Genomic DNA, 25,426 nt, shown 5'->3' with positions numbered 1-25,426 from the left:
ATATGGTCCAGTTTCCTGGTGTAATGTGGTCCAGTTTCCTGGTGTTTGTAAGGACTCTGGCGGCAGCGTTCTGGATCAGCTGCAGCTGCCTGATAGATTTCTTGTTAAGGCCTGTAAAGATGCCATTGCAATAATCCAACCTACTGAAAATGAATGCATGAATAAGTTTTTCCATGTCTTGTTTAGACAGAATCCCCTTAATTCTAGCAATTTTTTTCAGGTGGTAATAGGCAGATTTAGTGATAAACTTTAGATGGCTGTTGAAGTTCAGGTCTGAGTCAATAATTACACCCAGATTTCTGACTTGATTTGTAGCTGTCAATGACATGGAGCCAAGGTGAGCGCTGGTCTTTTCCCTTTCATTTTTAGGGCCAAAAATGATCACCTCTGTCTTTTCTGCATTTAGCTGGAGAAAATTCTGGCACATCCACTCATTGATTTGGTGAATACAGTTACTCAATGAAAGTAAGAGACTGTAGTCATGTGGTGACACTGAAATATAGAGCTGTGTGTCATCGGCATAAGTATGGTAGGAAATGTTGTGATGTTCCATAATCTGAGCTAGGGGTAACATGTAGATGTTGAATAGAAGCGGTCCGAGAATGGACCCTTGAGGAACTCCACATGTGATCTTGGTTCTCTCAGACTCATGGTTTCCAATTGACACAAAGAAGGCCCTATCATGCAAGTAAGATTTAAACCATTGAAGCACAGTGCCGGTAAGTCCCACCCACTTTTCCAATCTGCTGAGAAGAATGTTATGATCATTATAAGGGTTTATCTGGACCATGAAGGATTGAAAACCACTCAAGTCTCAATCTAGATTCTAGGGCAGGGGTGGGCATTCCTGGTCCTAGGGGGGCGGTCTCCAGCATGTTTTAGATGTCTCTTTGCATCAACACACCTGATTCTAATTAACGGTCGTCACTAGCTTGTCATCCAGGTCTGGACAGTTCTGTTGTTGACATAGTAGCTACTTGTATCATGGTGTGCTGCAGCAGGGTAGCATAAGACATGCAGGACTGCAGCCCTCAAGGACTCCGAGACCCCTGATCTGGAACATGCAGGGGGGGCTCGAAGGCCAGAGTTAGACACAGTTAGATTGATGTGGAAGAGGCGTCCCACTCACACCTTTTCCTTTTCACTTTTACTTCTCAGCTTTTACACTACAGAGGTTTGAATGAGAAGAAGTGAAACTTGTCCAACATGACAGTCGTTGGCGATATGAAAGAACGGGACGAGCCGGGCGAGAATCAGCTTTGACTTGTGACTTCAGAGATTCGTCAGCGTTCAGCAGCAGGATGACTGACAAGGTCTTTTAAGGTCGACCACGATGCTCGTTTGAAAGAAAGCAAAGAAATCTGATCACTGAACACAGAGAGATGAATTCAGCGGGACGTGAAAGAAAAAAACACTAATTCATCTCTAGGAGATGAGAATTCTTCCTTCCTGCTGTTGATTCATGCTTTCTTGTTAAATCCCTTGTGCTGTCTGAACTGCCGAACGTTGTCAGCTCTCGCCGTCAATTCAATTCAATTCAATTCAATTTTATTTATATAGCGTCTTTTACAACAGAAGTTGTCTCTAGGATCTTTCCAGAGACCCAGAACATAAACCCCCGAGCAATTATTACATAAACAATGGCAGGTAAAAACTCCCCTAGTGGGAGAAAAATCTTAAGCCAAACAGTGGCAAGAAAAACTCCCCTTTAGGAGGGAAGAAACCTGGACCAGGACCTGGACCATAAGGGGGGAAGAAACCTGGACCAGGACCTGGACCATAAGGGGGGACCCTCCTGCCGGAGGCCTGACTGGGGGGTCGGGGAGGGGGGTGGTCAGGCCAGGACGTCAGCAGCACAGCAGACATCCACACAGGCAGGTGGAAGCAGCAGTGGGATGATCGGAGGGGGGGACTGCAGGACAGCACGCAACTCCTGAAGCTCCGGCCTGCAAACATGCACAAAAGAGAATAAAGGAGGCCAGCACAAGAAACTACTACAGGAACGACAAAAATGATAGCTATGAGATACAGTACTTAAATGAATAAATGAAACAATGGAAGAGGAGAAGAGAAGAAGGGAAGAGGAGAAGAGAGGAGAAGAGGAGAAGGGTGAGGGGGCACCGCCCAGTGGATCATGTCGGTCCCCCCTGCAGCATAAGCCTATAGCAGCATATCTACCACCAAGCTATATTTGAGACTAACTATTATAGTCTTGTTCTATAGCTGCAACTATGACTACTGACTCTAACACACTAGAGTTTACACTACCTAGAGATTTACCAACACCAGCTAGAGGTTTACTAAACACTAACTATAGGCTTTACTAAACAGAAAGGTTTTAAGTTTAGTTTTAAAGGTGGAGGTGGTGTCAGCCTCCTTAACCCAGGTTGGAAGTTGGTTCCAAAGTAATGGTGCCTGATAGCAGAACGCCCGCCCTCCAAATCTACATTTAGATACTCTAGGAACTACGAGTAAACCTGCACCCTGAGAACAGAGAGCCACATCTATTTCAGGTCAGGTCACATCTCTTTGGGGCCCGGAGCTGCCGTGGTGAGGCTGCAAGGCTCCGCATGTCCTCCAGGTGGAGCTCTCAGGCTCTGCAGGCTCTCTGGAGGCAGGACCATGTGGCACCAGCCCCATCATGTGACCCTGTCAGGAACTGCTACGCAGGACGGGCCCTTCAGACAGTCACAAGGGAAATTCAGCAGCTCAATCTCACTTCATCAAAGAAATAAAAAACTAACTAAAATGAAGCTTCTCATTAACAGTACGAGCACATCTGCTGACAAATGTGCAATAAACAGACACTCACTTGATACACGGGTGTATGTCAGAGTCTGGACCGTGCAGGGTGGACTTGTGACTTCATGTGGACAGAGCAGGATTGGGATGATGAGAACTAAAACGTGTGTTTTTCAGCTGGACTCTTGTGCAACATGACGGCTCTGATTCAAGCACGGCAGGTCTTCCCTGCTGGAGTTCAGCGGATCCTCCTGCCCTGCCACCCCGGAGAGACACAGGTTCTGGGTCTCTGGGAAGCACCTAGAGACAACTTCTGTTGTAATAGATGCTATATAAATAAAATTGAATGGAATACGGTCTTCCTGCCTGACTGAGCGGTCAGCTGAGTTGGGGAGACCCTCTCTATTCCCTGGGCGGGATTTGTTTCACAGCCAGGCCTACGAATGCACCAATGTACACAACAGTGAGTATAAAGAAACATTTTAAATAGGATAAATAGATCCTGGTACCCTAGCGCTCTAGAGCGCTCTACTGTCAGCTGCTCCTCTCACTCCCCTGTCCTCTGACGAAGGGAGGACAGAAACAGGACCCCACGTGTTGCCAGCTGGGGAAAATGTAGGATTATTGAGGGCTGCTGTCCTGCAGGTTCTACATCAGGGTAGGCAACCCTGGTCCCAGTGGCACCACCAGGGGGTCAGGGGTGGCCACGGCCCCCCCTACAAACGTGCTGGCCACCCCACTGGCCTTAATAATAAAAAAAAAACTTTCCATCACATGGCATGAGATACTATCGTCAGTTATGCGTTTCATCCCAAATCATTTGGGCAAAATGCATATCAGTAGGCATCTCTTTAAATATTTCTGAGCCTAATAATAATAATAATATATATATATATATATATATATATATATATATATATACATATATATATATATATATATATATATATATATATATATATATATATATATATATATATATATATATATATATATATATATATATATATATATATATATATATATATACATACATACACATATACATAGTTACACACATACATACAGTATATATACACACATACATACATACACAAATGTGATATGAATATCAATAATAATACATCCTCACACCTATATACACTGACATAAATATACCCATTTATAAATTAATATATCAGTCACAACAATATACAAAATAGAAAAGATAACAAACAAACAAACAGCTCATAACGGCAGAGCCCCCCCCCCTCCTCCCTGTATCTGGTAAACATCATTTGTTTATATGTGTTTTTAAACTGGTTGATGCTGGTTGATTATAATAGTAGAAACATAAAAAATGTCATGGCTCCACTCCTGATGACGTTTGAACCCGGGCTTTTCCTCCGGCAGTTCCTCACCCAACCACGCGGGGGCGCTCCAGGATCATGTCAGAGTGTGCGAGTGCAGGTGGCAGGAAACTGGTTCAAACATGAAAACATATTCAAATATTCAAACATATATATATATATATATATATATATATATATACATATATATATATATATATATATATATATATATATATATATATATATATATATATATATATATATATATATATATATATATATATATATATATATATATATATATATACATTTTTTATATATATACGTTTTTTTTTTTTACAGTTTTTCTGGTGTTAATTTTCTGGTGATGACTCTAAATGTTGAAATAGCAGTAAAACCACATTCATTGATGAAATGACATAAGGGATGGAAAGGAGGGATGGCAGTTTTACAGGGGGGATGATTTGGACCGTTTTTATTTCAGGGGGGGATGCCATCCCCCCTCATCCCCCTCAACGCCAGTACTGCTTATAAGGACAATAAAGGCTTTCTATTCTATTCTATTCTATTCTATTCTATTCTATTCTATTCTATTCTATTCTATTCTATTCTATTCTATTCTATATCTTATCCTAAATCCTAAAGGGGGCAGTAATGCTGTTATTCGGGATGAAAGCAGGAGGTAAATCCACCGAGTAAGAAACTAGGAGAATTGTGACAGGAAAGAGAAGAGCGACTGGACCGAGAGAGGACTGATGAGAGGACTGATGAGAGGACTGATCACCTTCCCAGGTAACTGGAGCAGCTCCATCGCGTTGCTATGGTAACGGGTTACTGGAGTCCAGCGTGTTTCTGCAGACATGTGTTCTGTACTCCTCACTCCTCGCGTCTCCAGACCGTTCCTTCACAGTCGGGAGGTTTCCAAAGACAGCGAGCTGCAGACCCGGAAAACACGGGACTGGTTTTGATGTGAACATAAATCTGAACATAAATGGGTAAATAAATGTCCTGGGTTTGCGGAGGAAACCTCGACAGGAGCAGGCGTTTGTTAACAACTAGAGGATGGACGGTTTTCACGTTTTTTACTATCTTTGTTCTACTTCCCCGTTAAAATAAACATTATAGATGATCGAATGTCGATGATAACGTCTCTTAAACAATAAAACAACTTCTTTTAAGTATAGACTGTGTCTGTGCAAGAAGAAAAAAAAACTCGTTCATGAGTTAAGAGACGTTTAAACCCGCGGTCCCGCCCACACGGCATTTAACTGTCTGTTGTTGTGCAGTGTGTATAAAAGAAATAAAAATATGATTGCTCCTGCATGTTGCTGGTCCTGCATGTTGCTGGTCCTGCATGCTGCTGGTCCTGCATGCTGCTGGTCCTGCATGCTGCTGGTCCTGCAGGATGCCGGTCCTGCATGCTGCTGGTCCTGCATGCTGCTGGTCCTGCATGTTGCTGGTCCTGCATGCTGCTGGTCCTGCATGTTGCTGCTCCTGCATGTTGCTGCTCCTGCATGTTGCTGGTCCTGCATGTTGCTGGTCCTGCATGCTGCTGGTCCTGCATGTTGCTGCTGGTCCTGCATGTTGCTGCTGGTCCTGCATGTTGCTGCTGCTCCTGCATGTTGCTGCTCCTGCATGTTGCTGGTCCTGCATGCTGCTGGTCCTGCATGTTGCTGCTGGTCCTGCATGTTGCTGCTGGTCCTGCATGTTGCTGCTGCTCCTGCATGTTGCTGCTCCTGCATGTTGCTGGTCCTGCATGCTGCTGGTCCTGCATGTTGCTGCTCCTGCATTTTGCTGCTGCTGCATGTTGCTGGTCCTGCATGCTGCTGGTCCTGCATGCTGCTGCTCCTGCATGTTGCTGCTGCTCCTGCATGTTGCTGCTCCTGCATGTTTCTGCTCCTGCATGTTTCTGCTCCTGCATGTTGCTGGTCCTGCATGCTGCTGGTCCGGCATGTTGCTGCTGGTCCTGCATGCTGCTGGTCCTGCATGCTGCTGGTCCTGCATGCTGCTGGTCCTGCATGTTGCTGGTCCTGCATGTTGCTGGTCCTGCATGTTGCTGGTCCTGCATGTTGCTGGTCCTGCATGTTGCTGGTCCTGCATGTTGCTGGTCCTGCATGTTGCTGGTCCTGCATGTTGCTGGTCCTGCATGTTGCTGGTCCTGCATGTTGCTGGTCCTGCATGTTGCTGGTCCTGCATGTTGCTGGTCCTGCATGCTGCTGGTCCTGCCTGCTGCTGGTCCTGCCTGCTGCTGGTCCTGCATGTTGCTGCTCCTGCATGTTGCTGCTCCTGCATGCTGCTGGTCCTGCATGCTGCTGGTCCTGCATGCTGCTGGTCCTGCATGCTGCTGGTCCTGCATGCTGCTGGTCCTGCATGCTGCTGGTCCTGCATGCTGCTGGTCCTGCATGCTGCTGGTCCTGCAGGCTGCTGGTCCTGCATGTTGCTGGTCCTGCATGTTGCTGGCTCAGATGACTGGATCTCCATCAGCTTGTCATCCAAACAGTCCGTCAGCGGTCTGCTAATGGGAGCAGGGAACTATCTAAATCAGGGGTCTTCAACCTTTTTTAGCCCAGGGACCCTTGGATGACCCTTTTGTTTTTAAGTGTCACATTTTAAGCCTGGCTTCTAATAACTTTTGAATGTGTTTTATTCTGCTTCTATCACCTTATTAACCAATTTCAGACTGGGTTATTAGCTTACATGTGTTTATGGCTGATAAAACTTTGGCCTCGTCAGACGTGGAAGGAGTTAGGCCGAGCTGCAACGTTACAATCTCCAGCTTTAGGATTCGTTATTGTCACAAATTTATCCATCAGGTCTAACTAGCGTTAAATATGAAATAGCCAAGTCAATTTCGCAACATATTTTCTTTTCTTAAACAGCTAGCTAGCTTGTTTTTCCGCTCTAAAGTTGACATTAGTCAACATGTTCGCAATCAGTCCTGGAGGGCTGAAAGCCTGCATGTTTTAGATGTCTCCTTTGTTCAACACAAAAATAGAACCTAACCCCTTGACTGCATTATTTGGTCTTCCCCCAGCTGATAATATGCCCACCACTGTACGCCGTGTCATTGCCTTTACCACTCTGCTGGCTAGACGCTGTATCCTTCTCAAATGGAAACATGCCTCCCCCCCAACACATGACCAATTGATACGAGATGTCTTACAATGCCTTCAGTTAGAAAAGTTAAGATTTTCATTGAAAGGATCCCTGAAATCTTTCCAGAATACCTGGGACCCCCTGTTAGTCCTTATAAGAGAACTTACTATCATTCCTGATGCTGACGAGGTCTCCTAGTTATAGTTATGGGCATGCCAAGTAATGGCATGACCATATTGCAATCGTCCAGAATGGCCCAAAGGGCAATGTTGCTAGCATTTTGCTAACAAGCTAAAGTCGCAAAAGTCCCACGTCACACCAGCGGGTGTACAGCATGACCCCGCTCTGATGTGGAAAAAAAAAATCCCCCAAAACATAAAACACGCCCGAAAAAATGAGGGAAAACATGAAAATGAAGGCGTAGCCTACGTACGGTGCGCGTACCCTACGCCGTAGGCTCTGCGTTGGTGTAACGCGGAACCATAAATCAGCCTTGACTGCCAGTTACTTCCAAGACGGAACGAGAGTCTTTGGTTTGGAGTGACAGAGAAGTGGAGTTACTTTTAAGTGTGACTTTAGAATATAAAACAGGTAAAATACAAGAAAATATTGACGGTTACAAACTAATTGTAACCACAGGTGTCACTCATGACGCTGGTGACGTTTCTGTCTCATAATGTGACGTTCTGAAGCCTAAATGTCCGTTTCTCTCCGTTTACAAGCAAACGTGAAAACAGAGTTTTTGAAAATCTCCACTTTGGCCCGAGTTTTCAGAAAGGAAAGTTTTTGGAGACTTTGAGCTTTGTTTTCATGTAAATGAACGGCCAAACGCATGAAAACGCCACCGTTTTTGCTCCGTGTAAACGGGGCCGATATGAAGCTGTTTTTCTTTTCCCTTTTTTTTCCCTCTTGTTGTTCTGAGGGTTTTTTTTTATTTATTTTTTATTATTATTATTTTTTATTTATTTATTTATTTATTTTTTATTTTTTATTTTTTTTAATATTTTTATCCCGGTTTTTTTCCCATTTTTACCACCCCGTGCTCCTACCTACTGACAGTCCTGGGCATTGCCATCCTCTACCAACCCCGGGAGGGCCCTGCACTGAGCTCAGGTCTCCTCCTTAACCTGAGGAGTGAGCCGGCCGCTTCTTTTCACCAGACAGGGTGGGGTTTCTCCGGCCGAACGTAGCGCGTGGAAGGATCACGTTATTCCGGCCGGATCCTCCCCACCCCATCTGGTGCCCCGGTTGACCAGAGGGGGCATGTATAGCCCAGGACTGTGTGCATGTTTTTGTGAGGGTAGCTCACATTAGCTACCCAAGGGAACACGGGGAGAACATGCAAACTCCACACAGAAAGATCCTTTCACCAACCCCACCCAGGGTGTGGGCACTGAAGTCATGGGGGAACTAACATGCACTTCAGCGCCCACAGCGTCCCCCGGCGGGAATCGAACCCAGGACCTTCTTGCTGTGAGACGGCTGCACTATCTGCTGCGCCACCGTGCCCCCTATTTATTTTTTATTATTATTATTTAACCAGTTTACTTATTCACTCTCCCCCCTTTATTAACCTATGATTTCATTTTTATTAACTTTTATTATTTGTGGCTCACCATACCTAGGGTTAGGGTTAGGGTGGGGGGTGGGGGGATTGGGTAAAAGCTCACTATAAAAATGGAAAAAAATAAGGATTGGACGTGAAGACGGAGCACACCTCTTCTTTACCTTTATTTTTCCTTTCTCAAGAGACCGATATATTGTGCTCCTTTCTTTTTTTCTTGTTATTCACTGTTTTTATTATTATTTGTTTTCCCTGATCAGCAGCACCTGTACTGTTTATAGTAATAATGTTCTACTCACTTTGCTCTTGTGATTGGTTTTATCATTGTCCTGTTTACAATAAACAAAAAAAAAGATGGCAGCAGTCAGTAAATGCTGGTCAAGAGCAGAGACCAGTTATTTAATAAATAGCTTGGAGGACCTGGAAATCATTAAAAGAACAGATGGAAACAGGAAACATTAAAATTGTGAGCTTTTCAAAGTTGTAGCAGCTAAGTTAGTTTTTCTTCCCGTAGTTTAACTTCCCCTATCCAATCAGAACCTTCCCAACCCCCAGACCTGGAGAGGAATTGGAGAAAGACCATCAAACGTGTTAACCTCAATTTGGAATTACTATTTCCATGTAAACTTGAAGGAAAATTTAATTCTGAAATATTTAATTTGGAATAATTCATTCCCAATTAAAAAACATCATGTAACCGTGGCCATTATGGTCTGAACTTCGGAATAAAGGCCACTAGAGCCGAAAAAAAAGCTGGACGTGTGCCCTGAAATAGTCATATTTATAATTTCTCTTACGCTGGTAGATCTGAAACAAGGTTAAGCATTAACCAGTCAGCAAAGTGCAATGAGTGCTAAATTGTGAGATACTTGAGCTTGTTCATGTCGACAAATTGTGTTCTTCTCCATCACAGCAGCTGACAACGAGCCAACTACCTTCAAGGAGGACTGCTGGAAGCTGCTCTAAAGACTTGTTCTTCATTTCCAAGAGAGATGGGGACCATCTGAAGGCCTGATAGGACAAAACATCTGAGCATTTTCTCTCTCTCAGTAACAATGTCTTCAGTTGACTATCTGAGAGAAATGATTAATGAAAGACTAGCAGCTGCTGCTGTGGAAATATTGTCAGAGTTTAAAAAGACCATCCTTCAGTATGAAGAGGAGATCAGTCGTCAGCGCAGACTGCTGGATAACGCATGGAAATCACAAAAAAAGCTGCGCATAAAAGGTATGGAATTCTGTAACATCTGAATGAACTAACACTTTAATATCACACTTGTAGATGGAGAGCAAAGAAACATGTAACACATGTCTGGCCTGCTTCTTCTGAGACTAAAGCTACTTTCACATAGAACGCAGCAACACCGCCGGGGTGGCGCAGACTTGGCGCAGAGTTGGCGCAGGTGGAGCAGAGTCGGCGGCGAGTGGGTGCAGACTCGGCGCAGAGCAGCGCGCATATTCGTTGCAAGTTGCTTGGCGACCGAAAAAAGGTTTTTCCGGTTTGGCGCCGTTTTCACATTCATTGTGTCAAAGTCAAAGTCAAAGTTTATTTAGACGTGTATGTGCTGCCGCTGCGCAAGGGCGCAGGGCTTTGCACCGAGGTCGGCGGCACGCAACAGGGCGCACGCCGCCGGGTTGCCGCGGCAGCAAGGGCGCGCGACTGCGCAAGACGGCGCAAGCTGCCGCTGCGAATTGAAGATTTTTTTATTTCACCGTGCGCCCTGTGACGGCATCTCGGCGGTGTCCAATAGGAGAGAAGGTGCTGGAGGGAGAAAAAAAAGTTGGAGCTTGTAGATCAGAGACGATCGAGATGGAAGAAAGAATTATCTTGGCTGTGAGTCTGTGTGAGGAGCTGTGGGATGAGACTGCAGGCCAATCGGGACATCAATAAAAAGGGACAAAAGTGGAGAGAAATCTCCCAGAATTTGGACATACCCGGTGTGTTTAAAAGTGGTAGAAATTTGATATTCTTTTGCTCTTTTAACAATAAAATGTTAATTTAAAATAAAATATAGCATTTCCATGCCTCATATCAGGATCATTTGAATCATTTATCAATATGTGGTTATGAAACTTTTTTTCGGTCGCCAAGCAACTTGCAACAAATATGTACGCGATGCGCGCAGGTGCACCCTGCTCTGCGCCGTCTCTGCGGCGAATCTGCGCCCACCCCGGCGGTGTGCTCGGCGCAAACCGCGTTCTAGGTGAAAGCCGCTTTGCGCCCTTGCTGCCGCGGCCTCTATGTGAAAGTAGCTTTAAGCTCGTACATGGGACAAGTTTTTCAGCAAAACTAAAAGTCCCCACCGAGTCTGCAGTCGTTCGTCTTGGTTCCCTCCCACCACTCAAAGCTGCAAGTCGTGCTTCCCCAACCCAACATGTGTTTGACCTAATGTTTTTCGTGCATTAACTATACAACATCATAAAGCTCTGGCTTTCTGCTTTCAGAAACTGTTAGAATTGTTTAGCTCATGCCAACCATGTAGGAGGAATGTACACAACAAGTTATTTTATTGAAGACCAAAGAACAATTCAACAGTTCAAGTAACATGAACCTACTGAATGGCAAAGCGTACAATTTAAGACACCAAAATTGTCTCTCTCTATCTCCATGTTTGTGCATATCTTTACACACACACACCTACAAGTGGCACTGTAGGTGTCCACTATATTCCACTGTGGCATGAGTACCGTCCTCTGTTAGCTTGAGCCGTAAGCCTGAATTATTGTTCTGCGTTAAACCAACGCAGAACCTATGCCGTTACTGTGACGCCGTCGTGAATCCTTCGGACTTCTCCATCACTCCATTTTGCCGGTGCAAACCCCCCCCCAGAGCTCTAGTTGATACTTTGTTTAGCTTCTGGTTTTTCCGGTCACAGTGAATCTAAGCGATAAGGACAACTATTGTGCAAAAAACCAAAACAACCCAAAAAAAAAATAAATCACACACACACGAAGAAAAGAGCACTGAAAGTTCACAAACAGAAACCGGAAATGTGTTGCTACCAAGCAAACCAATCACAGCCCCAGACGTCAATTTTCGGTGAGATTTAGGACCGAAATTGTGGAATGATTTTTCCCACTTGGCAAAGAAATGTTACAAAAGATTTTTGAAGGAACTTGACGGCTGTTTTGTAACTGTTTTCCCAATGTAATGTTGATGTATCCATGTTTTTTTGTTTTTTTTTGTGTTTCACTCATAGTGACATGTACCGTCTTATTTGCAAAGGAGTCAATATAAGTAATATAAGTTGTAAAAACAATATCCCATGCACACTCACACACTTATTTGTTTGTCTTTATTCTTTATTCTTTATATATTGCATTATTAGTTTGCCATCACTTTTGTGTAGTTATACTTTTTGTTTTTGTATGTTAATCTTGTGTTCTTTATAACACATGAAATGTTAATAACTTCGGTGGAGGCTTCAAATAAGCCCATTGGGTTTTTTGACTCTTCCTGCACCTATAGTATTTATATTTGATATTTCCTGTATATTTTTTTTAAAACTGTGCAAAACAATAACCTAAACTAAACTAGGTCAGGCTACGGTGTAGCTACGGAGAGACTCCCGCGTAGCCACATACCCTACGGCATAGTCTCTACAAACGTAGCAGCCGTGCCTACAAACGTAGCAGCCGTGGCTACAAATGTAGCAGCCGTGCCTACAAACGTAGCAGCCGTGGCTACAAACGTAGCAGCCGTGGCTACAAACGTAGCAGCCGTGCCTACAAACGTAGCAGCCGTGGCTACAAATGTAGCAGCCATGCCTACAAACGTAGCAGCCGTGGCTACAAACGTAGCAGCCGTGGCTACAAACGTAGTTACCACCACCAGTACAGAGAATGTGTATGAATGAATAATGATCTCTGTAAAGCTCTGGGTGCCTTGAAGGAGCTGTAGAAATCCAAGCCATTATTATTAATAAAAAGTACTACTTCAACTGAAAACACATTAAAGCATGAATAACTGATTTAATATTTATGTTTTTTGGTAAGTGATCGTGGTATAAGCGGGATAATGCCCTTCGAGGTGAACATTAACATAAATATATGGACTTAATGGAGGCAAACCGTCCTCCGCTTCACGTCAGACGGTTCACGCCCCGTCCGACGTGAAGCATGTTCACAGGTACAGAATTTGTTTAGTTTTTATCAATCTTACATCACCTTTAACATAAAAGTTTAACAATTTTCTAGAACGCCTTTAATAGTCACTTTCTTTTGCTGCTCTGCCCCTTCAGATGTTCCACATCAGAATGTCTGCAAGGGGGAGGACTTTGTGATCGGTGAGCACCCGTGTTTCGGGGAGAGGGACTTCAGTCAGGACCAGGAGGAAGCAGCATCTCCACAAACAGAAGTGGAAGAACTAGAGTGTCTACGGATGAAAGAAGAACTGGGTGAAGCAGAACCTCCACAGACTGAGGACCAACTCTGCACCAGCCCAGGGAAGGAGCAGCTTGTTCTGAAGACGGACACTGAAACCTCTCTCCTGCTTCAATACGCGTCCACAGGTGAAGACAAGTTGGAAGTGATTCCAGAAGACATTAACCAGTGTAAAGGAGACATCGCTCATCAGACCAGCCTGCTGGATATCAACTCTGGATCCAAACTAAAGTTACACACAACAGGTATGTTAACGTGTAACTCTAAAAGATCAGTATTCCCTGTGCAGTATCGTTATTGGAGCTCTTCACATGCACAGGTTATTAATTATGATGATTCAAATACTGAGGTACAGTAAAGACATGGTGTAGTGAATGAATGTTCTGACTGGAGCCACAACCACCAGGAAACAGGATTGCAATCAATCAATTATCCAGTTTATTTAAATTCACAAGGTGAATGTTGATTCTGTGGAGTTTCAGGATGATTGCCATGGTTTTAAATAAAGAAAGAACAAATTACATTATCTTGACAAATAAAGCATGAATTCACTCTTTAAAACATGTTGAATACATATTAAATGACAACAAATCTCTCCAATAACCACACACATGATTCTCAATAACATTAACTAATTGGATACAATCTATCCATTCTTCATGTCAGAGACACTTTAAAGGAGCTGTATGTAAGAGCAATAATTAAACAAATCATAAAATGATCCCGATATGTCAACAGACATTTAAAAATCATGTTCATTTCAAATACTTATGTCACTGACAACAGCACTCAAGCCAGAATATTCCAGTTTAAAAAGAGGAGTTGCAGCCCTCAACTGATGTTGATGTTGAAGCTCCACCCTCCACCTATCTCCCAATCACCAAGTCAGTATTGTTTCTGAAGCTCCACCCTCCACCTATCTCCCAATCACCAAGTCAGTATTGTTTCTGAAGCTCCACCCTCCACCTATCTCCCAATCACCAAGTCAGTATTGTTTCTGAAGCTCCACCCTCCACCTATCTCCCAATCACCAAGTCAGTATTGTTTCTGAAGCTCCACCCTCCACCTATCTCCCAATCACCAAGTCAGTATTGTTTCTGAAGCTCCACCCTCCACCTATCTCCCAATCACCAAGTCAGTATTGTTTCTGAAGCTCCACCCTCCACCTATCTCCCAATCACCAAGTCAGTATTGTTTCTGAAGCTCCACCCTCCACCTATCTCCCAATCACCAAGTCAGTATTGTTTCTGAAGCTCCACCCTCCACCTATCTCCCAATCACCAAGTCAGTATTGTTTCTGAAGCTCCACCCTCCACCTATCTCCCAATCACCAAGTCAGTATTGTTTCGGCATCCGGGTTGCCAGCTCGGCTCTAATTATGGCAGCCATGGCAGCCTACGTTCCTGCTGCATTCTGCAGCCTACCTGGCAACCTCTGGTCGGGGGGAGGAGGGGGAGGGTACACGCCGCTCAACAATATTTTGAAAGTGACTGCAGTACCAGTTTTGGACATTTCTTACAGACGGCTCCTTTAACTAAAAGAATGTAAAGAAACTACTTACATTGGAGGTCCAACCAAAAGACACATGGCAAACACCTGACAAGTTCAAGTTAACTTTATTAATACCCGTAGGACGGTAGATTTGTTTTGCAGTAAAAGGCATCTCATACACAATCTTTACCGTCATTAATTGACACAGGTTTGCAACAGCAGCAGACAGACATGGCAGGAGGATGATTGAAGTCAAGGCCACCGGTCTAAAATCATTCAGTGTTGTGGGCGGCTGGATTTAGGGACCGGGACAAACACAGCGTCCTTCCAAATCCTGGGGACCTGCTGTGCTTCTAAGGATCTGTTCAAAATCTTATGGAAAACCGACAAACACTCAGTCAAAGTGTGAGTGCTTGGAGACAAAGAGGAGGAAGTTATCTTCAGGCCTCTATTTATAGGGTGGGAGGTACCAATACAGATACCTTGAGCCACCACTGGGTGCTTCCTCCTAGTGGAGAGGAGGGAACATGACCTGACACTTTCTGACACTTATGGAGCTTTTATTCTAGCACCTTATCAGCGCGACTCAACTCGCCCCGGTTTTGCGCTTCTCCATTAGGGGTGGAGGCGGGTGGAAGCGTGCAGAGTAGATACTTTTTCTGTATCTATTCTGCCAAGGTTCTAAGTGGCTGAGTCGGCTGTCAGGAGGAGGAAATCAGAGAAAGAGCGGCTCGCGGCTTCTTGTTCATTTTATCCAACCAGCAATGGCAGCGCAAAAGTCTGTTTGGTGATCCAACTCTGAGGTGCAGATGTTCATAAACCTGGTGCTGAGGAGAGAATTAAAAAGGGATCTAGACGGAGATAAGGAACGACCAGATCTACCAGGAGATCTGTCTCTTCATAGCTGCTCACGGCTCCAGCTGACTTTTCAGCAGCACAGAGACAAACAAAATAAAGTCACAGACCCAGCAGCACATCTATCATCTCCTCCACGTTCTACATCTTTAGTGTTGTTGTCTTCTTCCTTTAGATCACACAATCAAATACGTCACAGCAGCTTCACTCCAACCTCCTACTTCTCATCTGGGTATCTAAAAAGAAACGAGGGCGAGAAGAGTCGCGCTGAGTTGGTACTAGTATAAAAGCGCCAATAGTGATGTCAAGCTCTGGTGGACATTTCAAATAATTAAATAAAAAAATAAGCACTCCCTATACCACAAAAAATCATAGATAAGATTTAATATCTAAATAAATACCATCTTTCCATCATCTATAGCTGCTTTAAAATTTAGAAATGAAGAGGAAATAAACCATGAAATTAGATTTAAGTGTCTATGAACTCTGTGTCGTTGACTAAAGGTAGTGATGTTGATGTAATTTCAGACAAATATTGAATAAAAACGATTAAGCTGCTTTCACATAGAGGGCGCCGGCTTTCCCATTCATTGTGTATGTGCTGCCTCCACGCAAGGGCGCAGGGTCTGCTGCCGAGGTCCCGGCGCACAACAGGGAGCACGCCGCCGAGTTTGCGTGGCGGCATAGGGCGCAAGTGGACGCACGCCGCCGGGTTGCCGCAGCAGCAAGGGCAAAAGCAAAGCGGCTTTCACCTAGAATGCGGTTTGCACCGCGCACACCGCCGGGGTGGGCACAGACTCGGGCAGGGTGCACCTGCGCGCATCGCGTAGATATTTGTTGCAAGTTGCTTGGCGACTGAAAAAAAGTTTCATAACCATATATTGATAAATGATTCAATTGATCCTGATATGAATTCTGGGAGATTTCTCGCCACTTTTGTCCCTTTTTATTGATGAGATAGGCCTGCAGTCTCATCCCACAGCTCCTCACACAGACTCACAGCCAAGATCATCTTTCTTCCATCTTGATCGTCTCTGATCTACAAGCTGCAACTTTTCTTTTCTCCCTCCAGCACCTTCTCTCCTATTGGACACCGCTGAGATGCCGTCACAGGGCGCACGGTGAAATAAAAAAAAATTAAATTTGCAGCGGCAGCTTGGGTCGTCTTGCGCTGTTGTGCGCCCTTGCTGCCGAGGGCAACCCGGCGGCAAGCGCCCTGTTGCGTGCTGCCAACCTCGGCGCTAAGCCCTGCGCTCTTGCGCAGCAGCAGCACATACACAATGAATAGGAAAACGGCGCCAGACCGGAAAAACTTTTTTTTTCCGTCACCAAGCAACTTGCAACGAATATGCGCGCTGCTCTGCGCCGAGTCTGCGCCCACTCGCCGCCGACTCTGCTCCACCTGCGCCGAGTCTGCGCCACCCCGGCGGTGTTGCCGCGTTCTATGTGAAAGTAGCTTTACAGACAACACTGTTGGACCATGGCTCATCACAGAGGCAGTTTGTTTTGTCCAGGACAGACACGGAGCAGTCCCAGAGGGCCAAACAGCCCAGTGACTCTGCTCACGTAGCTTAGTAGATGAATAAATCCAGTCTTTTGATTTAAACTTGTTCTTTGAGGTACCATGGAGTTCATCATTGAAATCCAATGAAAATCTACTTTTTTTTTATATATTGTTTTCATCAAGTTAATTCACATTTAAAACAAATAAATAAACCTTTGTGTCGGATATAAAGAGGAAAGAAAAAAACTCAACTGACCTAACCAGTACCAATATTTACCAGTTAAGCAAAGCTTTGTCAAATCTATCATATTAAATGTCACATTCACATGCAAATGGGTGTTTTTATAATTTAAAACTCTAAAGAAATGTAATCCAATCTTATTTTTTAAGTGTCTGCTACATTACAAATTGTCTCCAGATGCTTTCTGGAGACCCAGAATCTGACCCCCGAGCAATTATTACATAAACATCTGCACAGTCTTAAACAGTAGGTCATTTTACTATGGTTACAGAAGCAGCTTTTTGTGTTTATTGCGTTCCCCTCCAGCTCTTTCCCAGCTGCATGCCTGTAAGGAGGAGGAGGTTGATCATCACATCTGTAATGAGGAGAGGAACTTCAGTCTGGATCTTCAGGAAACTAAACGGTCGGAACTGGAGCTGGAGACTGACACCTTTGTGGAAATTCCTTCCTCCGATGAAAGTCACCAAGGTGAACCGAGTGGACCAAGATCAATGATTGACCAGCTCCTCTCTGGAGATGAGTGCTCCTATCAAGGACAAAGCCAGCTTGAACATTCAGGATCAGCTAGAAATGTACAAAACCTTTCCCTGTCAGACGGGACACCTACATGTGTCGCTGTACATGAAGGTGTCAAACCATACAGTTATGACAGTTGTGGAAAAAGTCTCTCTAAAATGGCCCTTGTGTCATATCATGAAAGTATGTATACAGTTGAGAATCCCTATTATTGTAACGTATGTGGGAAAAATTTTAGTCGACGACATAATTTGACCCGTCACATGAGGACCCACACAGGTGAGAAGCCATATAATTGTGAAATATGCGGGGAAGGTTTCAGTAACAGTTGGTCTTTAACAGTTCACACTCGAACTCACACGGGTGAGAAGCCTTACACCTGTGAAGTATGTGGGAAAGGTTTTAACCAAAGCAGCAGCTTGTCTGATCACAGGAGGACTCACACGGGCGAGAAGCCGTATTCTTGCAAACTGTGTGGAAAATGCTTCGGTTTCAGCAGCAACTTGTTGTGTCACATGAGAACTCACACTGGTGAGAAACCATATTGTTGCAAAACCTGTGGGAAGAGTTTCAGTCAAAGCAACAGCCTGGTGTGCCACATGAGAACTCACACAGGTGAAAAGCCGTACTCTTGCAAAGTTTGTGGAAGATGTTTCACTTTAAATAGTCAGTTGTACAGTCACATGAGAATTCACAAGTGAGATTACTGAATAAATTACTTGGCGAATAGTTAAGCTGGCCATTGAAATCAAATGTACTTAATTTTCTGTGTTGAGGATTTGTTTGTTTTTTGGGGGAAGGCGAGACTGCTAAAGTAGTTCCAATGTTGTGTTGACAACCAGCAAAGAGAGAGAATCAACAGAACATGCGTATGAAAGTCAAATATTTATAAATATTTTAAGCTGGCCTAGTCTTCTGATGTAGTACTCATTTGAGTAGTTATAGTCGTCTGCATAAACATTTATATCATTTAAAGGACTGTGTTTGTTATGACCCGGTAATGTTGAGAACCAAACGCAACCACACAGGAGACAGATAAGGGGTTAATGTCTTTAAGGCTTTATTTGCCAAAGAGTGAGAAAAACTGAAGGGCAGCCGCAAGGAGGGCTGGTATCCGAACTGGATAAAAAACAACAAAAAGTCCAACAGGAAACAGCAGGTCCGGGTCACAAGAAGTTATGGGAAGATCTGGCGAAGAGTAGACTGCTGAACCGGCTCTTCTAGGCAGTGGTGATGATGGGAGGATTGGCTGCAGTGGTGATGATGGGAGGATTGGCTGCAGTGGTGATGATGGGAGGATTGGCTGCAGTGGTGATGATGGGAGGATTGGCTGCAGTGGTGATGATAGGAGGATTGGCTGCAGTGGTGATGATGGGAGGATTGGCTGCAGTGGTGATGATGGGAGGATTGGCTGCAGTGGTGATGATGGGAGGATTGGCTGCAGTGGTGATGATGGGAGGATTGGCTGCAGTGGTGATGATGGGAGGATTGGCTGCAGTGGTGATGATGGGAGGATTGGCTGCAGTGGTGATGATGGGAGGATTGGCTGCAGTGGTGATGATGGGAGGATTGGCTGCAGTGGTGATGATGGGAGGATTGGCTGCAGTGGTGATGATGGGAGGATTGGCTGCAGTGGTGATGATGGGAGGATTGGCTGCAGTGGTGATGATGGGAGGATTGGCTGCAGTGGTGATGATGGGAGGATTGGCTGCAGTGGTGATGATGGGAGGATTGGCTGCAGTGGTGATGATGGGAGGATTGGCTGCAGTGGTGATGATGGGAGGATTGGCTGCAGCTGTGCCGTGATGTCCTGTGAGCTCGTTAACGACGGGGACGTAGATTGGGCCTAGCTTGTGCAGAGGTGTTGCTGCTAGAACAGTGGTTCCCAAACTTTTTTTGCCAGGTCCCCCTTTTGTACGTAACAGAATGTTCGACCCCAACACAGACACACACATCTTTTGCATTCAAATGCGACTGCAATTTATTTCATTATATTGAACATATGTGCAAATAAACTGTCCATCTGTGTAAAAATAGATTTTCAACCTGACCAGCTCACAGAGATTGAAACAACAACAATACAAACAGGAGCCAAAATCTGAACATTTGCTCTACAAACATTATACCTTTAATCCCCACATCTTTTCAGTGATGTGAGTGGGCTTGCTTCATCTGTGCAACACATTTCTTTTTTTTCCTTTTTACTGTACAATACAGTATGCATTATTTCAACATATTTTTTTTCCAAAAGTAACCAGCTCCCTGAGGAAAAAAACCAGCAGCAACAGCTAAACAAATAATCAAAATTTCAACAATTGCTCTGCAAAAATGTCAGTTTTAATCCCCACACCTTTTCAGTGAGTGGGGTGGGCTTGTTCATGTTACAGATCCTCTCAAACCGGTTGCAGGTGAGAAACTGCCACATGCATCTACCTCAGTAGCACCGGGTAGTTGTGGGGCATTAAGCAGCAGGTCCTGGTTAGATTCCTGAAGGTCCTGGTTAGATTCCTGAAGGTCCTGGTTAGATTCCTGAAGGTCCTGGTTAGATTCCTGAAGGTCCTGGTTAGATTCCTGAAGGTCCTGGTTAGATTCCTGAAGGTCCTGGTTAGATTCCTGAAGGTCCTGGTTAGATTCCTGAAGGTCCTGGTTAGATTCCTGAAGCAGCAGGTCCTGGTTAGATTCCTGAAGGTCCTGGTTAGATTCCTGAAGGTCCTGGTTAGATTCCTGAAGCAGCAGGTCCTGGTTAGATTCCTGAAGGTCCTGGTTAGATTCCTGAAGGTCCTGGTTAGATTCCTGAAGCAGCAGGTCCTGGTTAGATTCCTGAAGGTCCTGGTTAGATTCCTGAAGGTCCTGGTTAGATTCCTGAAGGTCCTGGTTAGATTCCTGAAGCAGCAGGTCCTGGTTAGATTCCTGAAGGTCCTGGTTAGATTCCTGAAGGTCCTGGTTAGATTCCTGAAGGTCCTGGTTAGATTCCTGAAGCAGCAGGTCCTGGTTATATTCCCGCTGGCCAGACCATTACTTCATGTCATTCCCCTTCTCTCTTCCCCGTATTTCCTGTCTCTCTCTCACTGCACATATGTATTGAAACCAAAATCTTAAAGAAATGAAAAATCTTAAAAAAATAAAAATAAATTAATCTACATTGCAACAGCGCCGCCCGTAGGGGGCGCGCCCCTCAGTTTGGGAACCACTGTGCCAGAGGCAGATCTCTCAGCAGTGGGGGAGGGGGGACTGGGAGATGGTGCAGGCAGAGAAGCAGGAGCCGTAACAGTGTTATTGAGATTGAACCAGAGGCCTGTTTTTAAGAAAAAAATAGGTCAAGCATATTGAAACAAATGTATTTCTATAGCACAATTCAACAACAAGGTGGTTCAAAATGCTTTACAGAGACAATGGCCACGGTTACATGATGCTTTTTAATTCTGAATTAATTTTTCCGAATTAAATAATTCTGAATTAAACTATTTTCCTTTGAGTTTACATGGAAATAGTAATTCCAAATTAAGGTTTACATGGAAAACACGTTTGATGGTCTTTCTCCAATTCCTCTCCAGGTCTGGGGGTTGGGAAGGTTCTGATTGGATAGGGGGGGGACCGGAAGTTAAACTACCGGAAGAAAAATTAACTTAGCCACTACAACTTTGAAAAGCTCACAATTTTGATGTTTCCTGTTTCCATCTGTTCTTTTAATGATTTCTATTTATTAAATAAATGGTCTCTGCTCTTGACCAGCGTTTACTGCTGCTGCATCTTGAAACTTTGTTAGGAAAACCAGCCCAGTGGAATATAAGATCATGGAGACAGACGGACGAGGGAACGAGCAGAAAGAAAGACCGGAATTAATTTAAAGAGGAATGAGTGAATACATGATCTGGAATTATTCTATTCGGATTTAAAATCGGAATAAACCAGCCACTTACTTCGGCATTAAAGGGGACATCTTATGGCATTTAATGTATATTTTAAAAAGGCCTTGAATGTCTTAAAAACAATCTAAAGCTTGTTTTTTCTACATAAATCAGAAATTCAGCCTGTGGGCCATGTCTCTAGTTTTACCGTTTCTAAAGCCTTTTTCTGTGCTTCATTCTGAGGGGAGGGGGGGGGCTATGATAATGAGGCTCTGTGCTGATTGGCTGCTTGAATGACGTGTAGCAGGGGAGGGAACAAAGCGTCGCTCCGGGGAGAAGAGCAGCGGCTACGTAGCAAAGCGTGTCCACGGTTCTGCGTTAAATCGACACGTACCCTACGCCGTAGGCTCTGTGTTGGTGTAACGCGGAACCATAAATCAGCCTTTAGTCACATCGTCTTCACATAGGAAGATTTAATTTAATTCTAAACAGGTACACCACAGTTCTTTACTCCAATTCCTCAAGACAAATGAATCATGTTAACTGTAAAGAAATCACAACACTGAAATTTCACAAATGGCAACTTTATTGTTAAAAAAATAAAACATAAGTTGTATATAAATAACATGTACAGCACTATTGCTGGCTCAAGGAAGGACTGTACGTCTTCTGGAGGGGTCGTTGAACAGCTTCAGGTGCATTGCTTGGAAGATCTGAAAACCATAAACAGAAATAAATGTATTACGGTATGCGCCTATGGTGACGTCACCCTAGGCGCAGATTCAGAATGGCTCGTAAAAAAGTCACGTGACACTGGAAGATTCAGCGGGCGGGGGGAACAGACCTGGCAGATTTTCATGGGATTTCATCTTCCCTCTGCTGGCAGGGTGAGGGGAGACCACTTTATATATGTTAAAACAAGAAAAAACATGTTTTTCATAATAGGTCCCCTTTAAGTTTAATTCAGAATGGCCATTTTTATTCGGAATTAGGTGTTTACATAGTAATTATTACTCATTTTAAATCAGATTTAATTTTAATTCTGCATAATTTAAATTTCAATAAAAAAGAAAGAAATACAAACAATAGATAAAATAAGTACGTAAATCATGATCAAGTTTTGGGACTGCAGATTTGGAGCTTTAGTGTAAGGCAGCTGAGAACAGGTGAGTAGAACTGTGTTCACCCTCAAAGTCTCGACTGCCGTGTTCAGCAGACTGAAACCTCCAGCTGGACTTGACTTGCATCTGCTGTTTTTGCTCAAAGCTTTGTTTCTTCATCAGTTGATTGTCCTGTGGCAAATAGACCCTTTGTAATAAATATACTTCACTGGTCACAGATGTTTGGTTTTGTGCGTTTTCTTTCACAGGTCTGGTCCGGTGTTGGGTTCCAGGGTTGGGTTCCTGGGTTGAGTTCCTGGGTTGGGTTCCTGGGTTGGGTTCCTGGGTTGGGTTCCTGGGTTGGGTTCCGGGGTTGAGTTCCTGGGTTGGGTTCCTGGGTTGGGTTCCTGGGTTGAGTTCCTGGGTTGGGTTCCTGGGTTGGGTTCCGGTGTTGGGTTCTGGGGTTGGTTCTGGGGTTGGGTTCCTGGGTTGGGTTCCTGGGTTGGGTTCCTGGGTTGGGTTCCTGGGTTGGGTTCCAGGGTTGGGTTCCTGGGTTGAGTTCCTGGGTTGGGTTCCTGGGTTGGGTTCCTGGGTTGGGTTCCTGGGTTGGGTTCCGGGGTTGGGTTCCTGGGTTGGGTTCCTGGGTTGGGTTCCTGGGTTGGGTTCCTGGGTTGAGTTCCTGGGTTGGGTTCCTGGGTTAGGTTCCTGGGTTGGGTTCCGGTGTTGGGTTCTGGGGTTGGTTCTGGGGTTGGGTTCCTGGGTTGGGTTCTGGGGTTGGGTTCCTGGGTTGGGTTCCTGGGTTGGGTTCCTGGGTTGGGTTCCAGGGTTGGGTTCCAGGGTTGGGTCCGGGGTTGGGTTCTGGGGTTGGGTTCCTGGGTTGGGTTCCAGGGTTGAGTTCCTGGGTTGGGTTCCAGGGTTGGGTTCCTGGGTTGGGTTCCTGGGTTGAGTTCCGGGGTTGAGTTCCGGGGTTGGGTTCCAGGGTTGGGTTCCAGGGTTGGGTTCCTGGGTTGGGGTTGGGTTCCTGGGTTGGGGTTGGGTTCCTGGGTTGGGGTTGGGTTCCTGGGTTGGGGTTGGGTTCCTGGGTTGGGGTTGGGTTCCTGGGTTGGGTCCGGGGTTGGGTTCCTGGGTTGGGTCCGGGGTTGGGTCCGGGGTTGGGTTCCAGGGTTGAGTTCCGGGGTTGAGTTCCAGGGTGGAGTTCCTGGGTTGAGTTCCTGGGTTGGGTCCGGGGTTGGGTTCCAGGGTTGGGTTCCTGGGTTGGGTCCGGGGTTGGGTTCCAGGGTTGAGTTCCGGGGTTGAGTTCCAGGGTGGAGTTCCTGGGTTGGGTTCCAGGGTTGGGTCCGGGGTTGGGTTCCGGGGTTGGGTCCGGGGTTGGGTTCCGGTGTTGGGTTCCTGGGTTGGGTTCCAGGGTTGGGTCCGGGGTTGGGTTCCGGTGTTGGGTTCCGGGGTTGAGTTCCGGGGTTCTCCCCCAGCCCTTCTGTGTGGAGCTTTGTTTTTTTTTCTGTGGCCTGCAGATTACTGTCAGTGCAGCAGGAGAAATCTGATGATGAAAGTTGTTTCCCATTTTGTCACATGTCTATTCTCCTTTACCTGGATAGTCTGAGAGGCAGTTCTGGAGACAAACTGAAAAGCCTTTTAATAATAATAATAATTGAAGCTGCAAGCAGCGATGAACAGGCCATCGCACCCTTGTGCACGTTCAGGCTGCAGTGGAAGCTTGTATGACTTGCATGTAGATTCTTCAGGCCTGGACATTTAGTGGATCAAACCAGCCACGACTCTCTATGTCAAACCATTCAAAAGTTATGGCAGAAAATAGGGACTATCAAATATCGACCAATCAGAAGAAGGGGCGGGGCTAATTCATGCCAATGAAGGTCAAGTACTCAAAACCGAGTCAGATGACACCTACCATGACTAGGCCTGTGTTGAAAAAAATTGATTAATATGTCTAAAGATCGATTTAATTATTTTTTTTTTTTTTCATCATTACATTACAACTTTTGGTACTTTTTTGTTTATGCCCAAAAAAGGAATATTTTGTTGTACACGAGAATAACTGGCGCCATGTTTTTGCCTTTAAATATGTTTAAAGGTATGAAAACATTAAAGTTTTCAGTTATAATTGCATACATTGTCTATATTTCTTTGCTTTATTATACTGTCTTGGGGTTACATTTGCATAAATGTTAAAAACCAAATTCTCATAAATGGGGAAAAAATAAAAGCGATTTTTCTTTCGTCCTTTGTTTGCTGCCCTGGATCTGTTTGATAATTCTGACCCACACGATGTTTCTAAAGCAGTTCTATCAGCATTCTGGGAGCTGATTGGTCCTTACAGCATCATTAGCTGCCAATACTTGCTGTTGAATCTCAATATAATACTAGTATTAATATGTTGCATAACTAGACAGTCATATAATTCATGCAACAGCTGAAAAAAAAGTTTTATTAACAGTAACCCAAATCAATATCGGATCGAATCGAATCGGATCGAATCGGATCGTGATAATCGATTCTGAATCTTAAGAATCGGAATCGAATCGATTCTTGATATTTGAATCGATCCCCAGCCCTAACCACGACTCTTTATGTCAAACCATTCAAAGGTTATGGCAGAAAGTAGAGACTATCAAATATGGACCAATCAAATAAACGGGGGGCGCGCTTTTTGGCATCGCCACGGTAACGCTTTTGACTGAGGGGATTTTGATGAGTGCTGTTTCGGTGCTGTGCAGTGGGCGGAAACCGGACTGCAA

At 44.7% G+C, this 25,426-nt stretch overlaps 1 protein-coding gene across 2 annotated transcripts; it reads left to right on the top strand.

Moving 5' to 3' along the window:
- The first annotated feature begins 9,648 nt into the window (after positions 1-9,648).
- LOC133453151 (zinc finger protein 391-like) lies at positions 9,649-19,030 on the top strand. 2 transcript variants are annotated; one of them, XM_061733046.1, is made up of 3 exons: positions 9,649-9,960; positions 12,974-13,360; positions 17,513-19,030. In XM_061733046.1, exons 1-3 carry the CDS (start codon positions 9,789-9,791, stop codon positions 18,421-18,423), a joined length of 1,470 nt encoding a protein of 489 aa, XP_061589030.1. In that variant the 5' UTR covers positions 9,649-9,788; the 3' UTR covers positions 18,424-19,030. The 2 variants fall into 2 exon arrangements, with proteins under 2 accessions (XP_061589030.1, XP_061589031.1); XM_061733047.1 differs by lacking the exon at positions 9,649-9,960 and adding an exon at positions 12,646-12,861.
- The last annotated feature ends 6,396 nt before the right edge of the window (positions 19,031-25,426 follow it).

The sequence above is a fragment of the Cololabis saira genome, chromosome 10 (assembly GCF_033807715.1).
Source record: "Cololabis saira isolate AMF1-May2022 chromosome 10, fColSai1.1, whole genome shotgun sequence".
Classification (NCBI taxonomy): domain Eukaryota; kingdom Metazoa; phylum Chordata; class Actinopteri; order Beloniformes; family Belonidae; genus Cololabis; species Cololabis saira.
Note: the sequence above shows the minus strand (reverse complement) of the source record. Positions and strands in the feature narration are given on the sequence as shown.

Bases quoted from the DNA above. Each gene is read 5' to 3' on its own strand.
- LOC133453151 (XM_061733046.1), top strand. From the start codon at position 9,789: ATGTCTTCAGTTGACTATCTGAGAGAAATGATTAATGAAAGACTAGCA. The intron at 9,961-12,973 runs GTATGGAATTCT...CTGCCCCTTCAG, and splicing joins AAAAAAGCTGCGCATAAAAG to ATGTTCCACATCAGAATGTC. The intron at 13,361-17,512 runs GTATGTTAACGT...GTTCCCCTCCAG, and splicing joins ACTAAAGTTACACACAACAG to CTCTTTCCCAGCTGCATGCC.